A 12,241-nucleotide genomic window follows, 5' to 3' on the forward strand; every position below is an offset into this window, starting at 1 on the left:
GAACTTCTAGGTTACCAATTTGATCTCAACAATAACTGTCCTTTCCTCTTCAGTTCCTCTACTGAAATTTTTATTTTTAAGATCAGCGTTTGTTGTTGTTGTCGTTACTGTTAATTTGATTAAGAATATCTTTTAAAAGCCATACTTGAATATCCTTATTTGGTTTTGTTTCTTTTTTTGTTATTCGAGCTGTCATCTGTTTGTTCTCATTTTTTCCAAAACTCCCTGTTCGTTAGGTCACTAGGTGCCCATCTTATGTGATGATAAACATGGCAGTCTCTGGTGTTATGGGTCCCCAGTTACTACCGCAGGCAGGCTGTGATTCCAAGGAGCGAAATCACGAGGAAGTCCCTCTCTCCCATTCTCCCTGCTCTCCTTTAGTCCTTTGCCCTCGTAGATGAAGAGGATTCCATTGCTTTCATTTTAAAGTCCATAATTTTCTAAAGGCTCAGCATTCTCTATACGAGTATCTGCTACATTCAGAGTCTAACCATGACCATTCTCCCTCCCCCAAAACACACAAAAAAACACTGAAAACAACCATCTTCCTCAAGAGCTCACTTACAACAGCTCTCTCTAGGCTCACACCTGTACCAGCCCTTTGCAGGAGTACCAACCAAGCATTAAGCTTCACTCACACCTCCTTACTCCTAGCCACCATTCCAGCCAACTAAAGCGATGGTTTTTAGTTGGGAGAAGAGAGAAGCTTCCCATCTACCATCTATACAAGTATTCATATCCACTACTTTTGAAATTTAATAAGTAAAACCTTTTATGAGAATTAAAACTTGATCCAATCCTTAGGAGGAAAAAAGGCTATACTTAGGAAAAAAAAGTCATTTCTGTATTACTAACGTAGCAATATAATAATATGATAAACAATGTAAAGCTCATATACCTTTCTCTAGTTCCACTGGGAAAAGTTCCAGCTTTTCTACACGCTTTTCAAGTTCATACTCGGCAGATGCAGCCACAGGGTCAACTTCATCATTTCTTCTGTCATAGTCTTCATTGGAGTATGTGCTGAAAACCTGAAGCAAGAGGTCAACAAAAAGATGATAATCTGCAGAAGATGGCTTTCTTAATTTAAAAAAAAAAAAATCTACCAAGTATCTAAAACTACCTAAGTTAAAAATGTAGCATGATGAATTTCATCTAAACAACTTTTGTTTTTAAAATTAATTGTGATGCTAAGAAAAAGAAAACTGAATGAAAACAAACGTAACTTACCAATTAAAAAAATGTATGAGTCATTCTACCACTTTTAATAATTTGGGGGTCAACAGTAGTCACACCATCCATTTGGATAGCAACATTCACTACTTTTTATAGAATCAGGGCAACCCATATAAACTTCAATGCTCTGCTGGTTCCTGATAAAACTAAGCTGACGCATCTTGAAGCTGCCTAAGCAAACACCAGCACGGGAACCTTCATGCTATGGGTCATTCATGCTATGACCCATACAAGCCTCAATGCTATAGTGTGTCAGTACTACAATTATATTTCAGTCACAGAATCACTGAAACTGAGTTCTAGTCTATACGGGATTAGGCTGTGATAAGCTCCCATTTGTCATCCCTCATTTTACTTGCATGTAGATCTAAATTAAATTCTATTGAACCTTTCTATGAAATGACTATCAAAATATAGCTTCAGAGCAGCAGAACAAATACGATTTTGCCAGCTCTTTCTTTTTTACCTAAATCATTCAAAATGCTGAATGTGGTCTTCAGCTATAGCCATAAGAAATTTGATTGTCCTTATTTCTGCTGAAATATTTGTTTTATTTGAAAAGTAACTGGAAATAGGTATACAACCCCTCAATACACTGAAGAACATGTAAAAGAAATACATATTTCATCAAATCCAATTAATATGTATAATAAAAACTGCCATTTTCAATTTAATTCAACAATTACTAAGTAACTAAATGGTGCCTGAAAAAACTCTGCAATGACCCCGAAAATCTTAATATCTAGGAATGAGTCATTTAAAAAAAAACAACAACATAAAAACCTATAATAAAAATAGAAAGCAGAACAGAAGGTCAGAGATGAAAGAAATCAAGTCTGTTGCCTATAAAGCTGGCTCTGCTAGTCCAGGTGTGCTTTACATTCACATTATTGGAAAACGGGCAACACTTATATGCTATATATGGTAACCTATAAACCAGGAATACATATTGCATATATAGAAGCAGATGTAGTGTGGTTACTAATGGTATATACTTCCTCAAATTATGCCATTTATAGGACTTGTACCCGAATGAATTTGTTTTTCTTCCTGACTTTCAACATGTTTTCACAGCCTCATGCCACTCACCTGGTCTCTACCGCATTTCTCCACCGTAATAAACATCACTGCAGCACAATGCACATTCCTAACCCTGGGCTCTGTGCCTGTCTTTTTAATCTTTTCATAAAATATGCTTCCTATGCCCCTTGTGTAGAACCTTCTAATATTTTTCTTAAATTGTCAGATTTATGACTTTCTCTTCCACAGCCCTTTTGATCTTTTACCTCCCTTATATGATTTGGTAGTCACTTATTCACATTTATTCATTCAACAAAAATTTAGAGTACCAACTCTATGCCAGACATTGGAGAAGGCACATTCTCAAGTAGCTCACACCTGAGTTGGAACACAGAAATCAAAATAAACAATGACAATATAACGTGATAACAGATGCAACAGAGAAATACATCAAGTGATTTTTTTGTTTGCCTGAGAGAGGGAAGAATGTCACGGAGAGGAAAATATTGAAGTTGAGTCTTAAAAAACAAACAAGAACTCATATTTGAGTGTAGAAGAAGGGCAATGCATATTTTAAATATAAGACTATAGACAAAAAAAAGTGTGTGTCTATATCTTCTGGAAAACATCAATAGTTGAGTGGACTACAGTACAACATGCCTAGGGGAGCAAACGTTAACAACACACAAAAAAAGTTACCCAGATCTGGAACTTACATGTCCTGGAAACTATTGGCAGATATGACTGACAATTATGCCATTAATATTTCCCACTCATCTACTTCTAATAGGTCCAAGTACATGATTACAGAACAAAGACTTAAATAATATTCATTCTGGAACATAGCTCAATTCTGCTACTACATAGTAAGTAAGTGAATATATAAATATGTGTGTATATATACATATGTAAGTATGTGTGTGTATGCATATGTTTGTATGTATATACCTATATATACATATATACATGTATGTGTGTGTCTGTGTGTGTATAAAGTATGAGAGAATTGTTTCAAATAAATTAACACCTTCCTGATATTTTTTCAGGATCCCAAAACACTCTGTTATTAAATATTCTTCCCCAATCAGACTGGTTTATAAAGTTCATTTAAGGGTATGTTGAAATCAAAGCAAACAAAAACTATATGACTACATTCTGGCAACATATATGACTATCTCCAGAAATCAGATGATTACATTACCATTTCATTCTGTAGAAAAGAAATAATGTAACATACTTTTCATCTTCAGCTTGCTTATAGACTGGTAAATTAATGTGGGCCCATAGGAAAAACCTATTAAAAATTGAAAAAGAAAATCCAGAACCCACTATTTGCAGATTTAGTTATTGTTTATTTGGAGAATCCAAGAGATTTAACAGAAAAAGTATTAGCAATACTAAGTGTTCAGTAAAGTAACAGAATAAAAACCAATATAGAAAAATAAAAACCACAACAAGCTCTAGAAAATATAACAGAAAAGATCAGGAACTATAAAATATCCAAGAATTACTAATTATAATGTGCAAGAATACCTTTCTCTATAAAATGTAACTGAAGACTACAAAAAGCCCTGAGTAAGTGTAATGCCATTCTATGTTCCTGGATTGAAATCCGTATATTGTAAGACATCTATGCTCCTAAATTACTCTAAATGTCAGTTTGCCCCAATTTAATTTATGAATTCTGGGCAATCAAATTAAAATCCCACTCACATTTTTCATGGAAGCTAACAAGTTGTTTGAAAAAGAAGAATAAGGATGAAAACAGACCCTATCAGCTATTAAAACACATAATAAAACTTCATTTATTAAGGCAATCGTTTTGGCCCCAGGATAGATCTATTTTTGTACTCTGTTCCACTCTTCTACTTTTCTATTCAATAAATAGTAGGGAAAGAATAAGATAGCCATCTGAAAAATATCGCTATTTCATACCATTAACAAAAGTAAACTCCAGATTGGTTAAGAACAAAAGGAAGTTATAAAAGTATTAATAAAAATATAGGACAATGTTTAATAGGCTAGAGAGACCTTCCTACAAATCCACAGATCCTTGAAATGCTAAAGGAAACGAACAAACTATTTGATTAAAAATCAATGCTATATATGATATGTGCATACAGTCACCACTTTGAGTCCAATCAACTGCATGGTACATTGTCCATGGTGGCACAAGAGTGACTCTTTTTGTATACAGCAAGTAGAAAGTAGTGGTGAATGTCACATACCATCTTAAGTAAGAAGTTAAAGTTAAAATCAAGATAAAGCTGGTGGTAAATGTCCTATCTGTCCATACACAATCTCTATACAAACATGTAATGGACCACTTATATTCCAGATTTCATTAAGAATTAGCTATATCTCACAGAGAAACAGTGAAAGCAATGCTGCTTCCTAAACTATGTAATTCATAAAATTAGGTTAAAAATATGTACCACAAAACTCAGACTTCCTAACTTTTCTATACCAACTGCTTTATTATAATCATTGCCAGAGCAATGAGGTGATGTGGCATCATGCCCTATTGGAATACAACTTCAGTTCATACAGTATGTTAGGGGAACAATTTGAACGTTTCTTTCACGTAAAAAAAATAAAATATTGTTACTAACTGATGTTTTACAAAATGTGGTGATTCTATAAATTCTATATAGAAAGGCAGTATTTGTTATTGAATCAGCCCCAATGCACTTCCTACAAATAATTGCAGGCAATCTCCTAAAGATATTGAATTTTAAGTATTTAAAAACCACCGTTCATTAACTAGCACAATATTAGATTAGATAGATTTTACCCTGAGATTTCTTTGAGTTCAATCACTGTGATGTATGTAATATTTCATTTCTAAATAGTCATTCATAGGAAGTGAATGCATGTTCAGTAGTACGGATCATTTAAAAGAGGGAATTACATGAACATCAGGAGAATTAGGAAGTGACTGTAATTTTAAAAATTTGAGTTATAGATGGACATTTTATGATGATCAATCGCTTGGCGGCAAATGAATGCTCGAGGTGAACTAATATTTAAGAGAAATGGCTTTGAGAATATAAACCAAACAGATGTACTAGGTTATGCTAAAGTCTATTTACTTCCATTTGTTTAAACACATTAACTTATTAAAATTAAAGGAACTTTACAAAAAAAAAAAAAAACCACTAGAAACCCATCTCTAATTGCTGCCAACAAGTATATTAGCCTATACTTGTGGATTGATAAGAAATGGCCAGTAACACAGACTCAGATCTTAGTAAACACTCAGATTCACTCACTGCCCTCTATGAAAACTAGAGTAGAGTATTAAGGAAGCCATAGTCAACTTCCATAAAGAGTGGACCCCAAAAGAACAAGGTCTAGAATGGGTACATATTTTATATGAGAATAGGAAATGAAAGTATTAGAGAATTAGGTACCTCTCTTTGGCAGTTTGGGTATGAACTCGGGGGAGAGGGTGGCAACATAAATTTACTACATACAAAGCCTAGTAGAAAAAACACACTGAGCCGGCAGTTAGAGTGCTAAAGTTCCCATCCAAATCCTGATACTTCTCTTCTGAGCAAATTTAAACCATACCCTGTCATTTTCTGGTATTAATTTCTTCATCTGTAAAAATGATGTATTTAAATTAGATATGGTATCATCCAATTGGAAAATATAAAGGCTGTATACATGGTAGGCAGAAATAATACCAGAATTCTAGTGAACAAATACCAGTCCATAGAAAATGTTGTTAAATAAAAACAAAACATAAACTTTGGAAGTGGGCAGACTGACATTTTCTGAGCATTCACTATGTACATGGCAGTATAGTAAGTTCTTTACTTACATAACCTTGTTTAATCCTACCAACATCTCTATGAAATGTAAAGAGGCTATAGTTGTAATTTGCCCATTTTATAAAGGTGGGTAGATTAATACAAATTCTCAAAATAATTAAATATAAGAAAAACACTCTACAGGCTTAGCAATTGTTATGGATGATACTGCAATGAAGAAAAAATGGCTGAGGACCATTTTGTGGTGTAGGTGATTGTTTAACCTAAAGATTACACTTGGAAGCTTTAAACTTAACGTTCAAATGTTAGTTGTTTTACGCATTTACCAATCCATTTATTTTCTTTTAAACTTGTTTTTCAAATGTAACCAACAAAACAGAGTTCATTCTCTACTTTTTGAGGGGATTAGGGAAGGTCAGCACTGAATGCTTACATTTTGATATGCTTTCAAAAAGCTTACCATTGTGCAGGGCACATAAGCCATGTCAGAAATAATAAATGTTTGAAGCTAATTATTCTAGCAGAGATTGGATCCTTCCTCCATGTATTAGAATAATGTATCCACACTCTTTGCCATGTAACTTCACAAGACTTTTCCTGTGCATGGGGCATACTTTCCTGCTCCATTGATTTAGGGATGGGTAAAATAAATGACTTGTTTCGGCCAATGGAATGTGGATAAAAGTAACAGTGTGCAAGTTGTCAGCAGAAGCCTGAAAAAGCATCCTGTGCTTCCACATAAACTCCCAAGCTCCTGTGGTCCATGAATAAGAGCATTCAACAATGGGCCTTTCAGCCTAGGTCCCAGAATGAAGACAAAGGGAGGAGACCTGGATCTGACAGGAAGCGTGAAGTGAATCTATCTAGCCTAGCCCAGCAGAGTCCGGCTTAAATCAACTGACCTGCAGCCAACCTGTACACCTGGAAGCTCAAGAACACATGTGTGTTGTAAGCTACTGAGATTTTGATATAGTTTATTACTCTGCAAAACATGAATGATACAGTTCTCAAACTATTTTTAGCAGGAGTCATTTTTCATCTTTTTTAAATTGCAGAATCTTGTAGAGCTGAATGAAGAGAATGAATGCATTGCTTCAACGAACGTCTTTGACTACACTTGTACAAATTAAATACTGTACAGATTTAAAAAAAATCAATAATAAAAACTTCTAGACAACAAAATACACCATTATGAAGTTATAGGAAAAGTCAAGTATTAGAAGAAAACATTGCCAAATATCAATATGAGTATCCGTATTATATAAAAGGGTCTATCGACTAAAAAGAATGGCGTATACAACTAAGGAAATTGAAAAGTAAGGAAATTGAGAATTCAACAAAGAAATACTAATGTTCAATAAATGATGTAAAGATGCTCAACTTCATTAAAAATTAAGCAAATGTAAATTACAACAAGGAAATACCATGTACTCACCCATGAGAATGGTTTAAAAAAAAAAAAAAGACTATAACATCCAGTGTTTTGTGAGAATGTAGGAAAAAGAATACTTCTGGAAAATGATGGGATAAAAGTATAACTTGAGAATAGCTACCAAGATTTTAAATGTAAATGCCTTTGACCTAATAACGCTACATCTAAGTATTTATAGAGATACTTGCAAGTACACCCAAATACTTGTGTTCAAGGAAGTTGATTACAGCACTATTGTAATAGCCCAAAGTGGGAAATTATCTAGATGTCCACTACTAGAGAAAACAAATGTCTTAATTATGATATATACAAATGTGTAATTTTATGCAATGATTAGAAAGATCTATCTCTGCTGACATGTAAGGCTCTGCAATATATACATCAGTAAACCAAAAGAACATTGCACATCCATCCATCCATCCATCCATCCATCCATCCATCTTCCCAAATGGCAGGATCTCAATTTCAATCGAGTTTAAAAACCTCCAAAATTCTCTAGCTATGTACTCCTGCCAAATTGTAAAACCACTCTAAGCCTATTTCCTTATTTTCAAAATGGCTATAATAATAATACCAACCCGGTAAAGTTGTTTTGAAATGAGATGAGATAATCCATGTAATCGCGGTTGGTTCAACGTGGGGGGAGGGAAAGCTTTCCAGACTAATATGAGATACTATTTCCCCAGACACATACACTCACCTCACACTCTTGCTTATAAATGTTTTGAATATTTCATCCACTATGATGCTTAACGCTTTTGAAACAAAAATCTAACTCGATATTAAAATGCAGTTTGGCCTGCCAGCTCCCTACCTGTGTCCAGCGCCATGCACTGTCATTATACAATGGCTCACCACCACCTGCCATACTTTGTTTTTGCTTTGACCAGAAAGAAGCTCAGAGATGAAAGGAAAATTTACCAAGGTAAATACTGCTTCTTTCATCAATAGGGTCTTGATTCTTTCAATATCCTTACAATAGTTCTACCATTTTTATTTATATTGCTGCAATTGCTTTGCAAAAATATGGATAATTAATCAAATAATAATCGAGCACCATCATAATATTACTGCACCACAAAAAAACTCTTCAAGGCCAACAGCATCCTGGACCATATATATATACCGGGGATGCCAAAAAAATGTATACACATGACTTGCCTTCATCTTTTGTTATTGGTTTATATTGAGTATTACAATTTTAACACGGTTTTTTTTCTTTCTTAACATGTGTACACATTTTTTTTTGACACCCTCTGTATTTAGTTCAGTCACCTTCACATTGCTCCTGTGTTATTTGACTGAGAAAAGCAAACAAACATATATTTAAATTTAAGACTTCTTGTTTCAGAACCAACAAGGGATATTCTGTTCCTTGATCAAAAGAAACAAAACAAGACTTTGTCCCTTGCTTAGCAGCAGAGACGGTCTTTTAGGGGTAACAGGTTTACAACAGTTAGCAATGACATTTCTGACCCAGTAACCCTAGGGTATGAAAAATAAAGTTAAAATTTGCTTAATATAAGATTTCAACTAGAATCATTCCTTTCCACATTTCTAGTAGTTTGAGCTGCAATACTTTTTCAGAACAACAGCAACATTTTTTCAAAAATAAGAAAAAAAATCTTATTTCCTTCCTTACAACACATTTTCTTTAATCAACGGAGGTCAAAATAAATTCAGGATTTTCTGTAATATTAACTGGAAGGAATCTCCCACAATGCTTCCCCAAAGCTGCAGTTCCGCCTGTCATCAGGGTTTCGCTTCATCTTCCTGACACATCAAAGATGGAAAATGTGTCAGGTTCTAGTAAACTGTGTTGCAGACGATGGCTTGGCATAGCGTGCTCCTGGACGATGGCTCCATAGCGTGCCAAGAATTCATATGTTTCCATGAACAGGTCCCACTTATCACAAGTTTCATTGGCAGAATTCTAACTCACCTTCACATGATTTTAGTGGCTCTGCTAAAGAGACACCAAATTGAGACTAAGAGAAAGCATGAAGAAGATAGTCTACATCTTGAAGTTTTAAAAAAAGAAATTTGGTGATAAACCATGCTGAGAAAGGAGGATCCTGACAGCCTCAGAACAATGTGTAAGTTCATCTTTCCTGTTCTTCCCCCAGAACCAAAGCCAGTTCACTGATTTATGACAGTAAGAATGACAGACAGTTGGTTACTGCCTCGTGTGTGCCAGGGAACATGTTGGGCTCTTGTTGCAAACTGATGTAAGCTAAACCAGAGTTCACAGCTATCAGGCTTTGGGGGATTACCATGGATAGTCTCCACAGATTCTAAATAGGTGAGGGCTTTCTGCTGCATATAAAAACAGTGATGAACAGGAAGGTGCAAAAACAGACCCACAGCTCTATCTTGTAAGCTCTGTCAAATCCCAGATGTCTATCCTTAAGGTACTCCAGCAACCTGCATGAACGTGTACTTAAAGCAGTAATAACAATATTGTACAGTATAATGTGTCTAACCTTCCAATGGGACCACTCAACAAAATCCTACGTATCAGAAAACAAGACCAAATGAGTACTAGACTTAAGATGTTACTCCAAAAGCCATTAGCCTGCTGGTCTTCTCTGACTCAAAGCCATTAACATATAATATTTCTAAGGCCAATCCACAGATTTTCAACAACACTCATTTTACCAATTATTTGTAACATCCTTAAGAAACTTTCTTGTACAGATTTAAAGTACCTATCTCTGGAGTGTAGACTTCTAATTAGTGTCTTTCAAATACTAATTAACTAATCCTAGAGTGAGGATTCATGATTGGTGTACCTGGAATGCTAATTGAAGGCTCCTAAAACAAAGTTATATCCATAAATATTGTGATGTATATGCTGAAGTCATTGGAAGTCTATTACAAAGATTATAAAATTTTACCAAAACTGTCTTTTACTCTTGTGCCAACTGATTCAGTAAGGCAGAAAAAGAGAGTGCCCACTTTTCTATTTTTACATAAGAAATTTGAAGCTCAGAGAACAATATACATGGTGTATGTAAAGATAATTAATGAAGACAGTCTATAAGGACAAAAGGTATATTTCGCTGATTGTAAGCCTAGTGATTTCGTAGATAACTAAACAATAGGAAGTGAAAAAGCAAACATACTCTACAGAATGGGAGGTAGAGAGCAGATGTCCTCAAAAGGCAGCAAAATGAAACCTGTATTTATCAGGGTTCTCCAAAGAAACAGAACCAAGAGAATATGGCATATATATACATATATTTTATATATGGTATTACATTTGTATTTGTAGTAAACTAGATTTATTTGAAAGAATTGGCTCACAGAGTTATACACGCTGAAATACAAAATATGCAAGGTAGGCCAGCAGGCTGGAGACCCGGGGAAAAGTTGATGCAGTTCAAGTCCAAAGGCGGTTGGCTGACAGAATTCCCTCTTCTTCACTGACGGTCAGTCTTTTTCTATTAAGACCTTCAATTAGTTGTATGAGGCCTACTCTCAGGATAGAGGGCAATTTGCTTTATTCAAAATCCACCAATTTAAATGTTAAATTCATTTAAAATCGCCCTCCCAGAGATAGCTAAAATAATGTCTGACCAAAAATCTGGGCACCATGGCACAGCCAACTTGACAAATAAAATTAACCATCATGAATCCCTTAAAATAAAATATTCTGTGCTCTAAAATCTAGTCTTTTGACTTCTGACAAAGATAATCATATCTTGAGTGTTTTTTTTTAAATTTGGAGTCAATGTGCATATTCCCAGACATATTTGTAGAATGTATACAAAACCCATGATAAAATCAAATATTTTTGTATTATTGATGGCACCAACCCCTTCATATTTATAGATAGGATGTAAACTCTTCAAATTTAGAATAGCTGTGGTTGACTCTGTGTTAAGTTATATAATATTTATGAAGACATTTAATGAAAGAATATTTCAAAATAAGTGGAGTTTTATTAAGGTCAAATATACATAAGTTATCAATGAAATAAAAAGATTAGATCTTTTTATTAGATTAGATCTACATATCTTCATTTTGACAAAATAGAATTCAATTATAAGTAGTATCATTTATCTGCAAATATGTGTTGCAAAAGTACTTGAAATTTTATTATTTTATTTTTTTATTTTTCAATTAGTTGACATATAGTACTATTAGTTTCACATGCAAAACATAGTGATTAGATATTTATAAAACTTACTAAATGATCACCCCAATAAACCAGAACCCATATGACACCAGTTATTGCAATACTACTGATTATGTCCCCCATACTATATGACTATTTTGTAACTACCAATTTGTACCTCTTAGACCTCTCCCTACCTTCATCAATCTGCCCAACCCTGCCCCCTCACCTGGCAAACATCAAAATGCTCTCTGTACCTGTGAGCTTGTTTCTGCTTTGTTTGTTCGTTTATCCTGTTCTCTAGATTCTACACATAAGTGAAATCATATGACATCTGTCTTTCTCTATCTGACTTATTCCACTCAGCACAATACCCTCTAGGTCCATTCATGTTGCAGAAGGCAAAGTTTCATTCTTATTTTATGGCTGAGTAATACTCCATTGTATATATGTACCACCTCTTCTTTATCTATTCATTCATTGATGGACACCTAGGTTGTCTCCATAGCTTGCCTATTGTAAATAATGCTGCAATGAAAATATAGATGCATATGTCTCTTTGAAGTAGTGTTTTGGGTTTCTTTGGATAAATACCTATAGTGGGATAATTGGGTCCTTTTTTCTCTCTGTTTATAGCCTTTGTTTTAAAGTAATTTT

At 34.4% G+C, this 12,241-nt stretch overlaps 1 protein-coding gene across 9 annotated transcripts in view; it reads right to left on the reverse strand.

The window, feature by feature from the left end:
- PPP1R9A (protein phosphatase 1 regulatory subunit 9A) overlaps positions 1 to 12,241 on the reverse strand; it is a 266,446-nt gene that overhangs the window by 124,883 nt on the left and 129,322 nt on the right. For all 9 annotated transcript variants that reach the window (XM_081080102.1, XM_081080106.1, XM_081080108.1 and 6 more), the window contains one exon: positions 899 to 1,031. In XM_081080102.1, coding sequence (XP_080936228.1) covers positions 899 to 1,031 — 133 coding nt within the window. The remainder of the gene's footprint in view (positions 1 to 898; positions 1,032 to 12,241) is intronic.

This window comes from Rhinolophus hipposideros (genome assembly GCF_964194185.1).
Source record: "Rhinolophus hipposideros genome assembly, chromosome: 18".
Lineage (NCBI taxonomy): Eukaryota > Metazoa > Chordata > Mammalia > Chiroptera > Rhinolophidae > Rhinolophus > Rhinolophus hipposideros.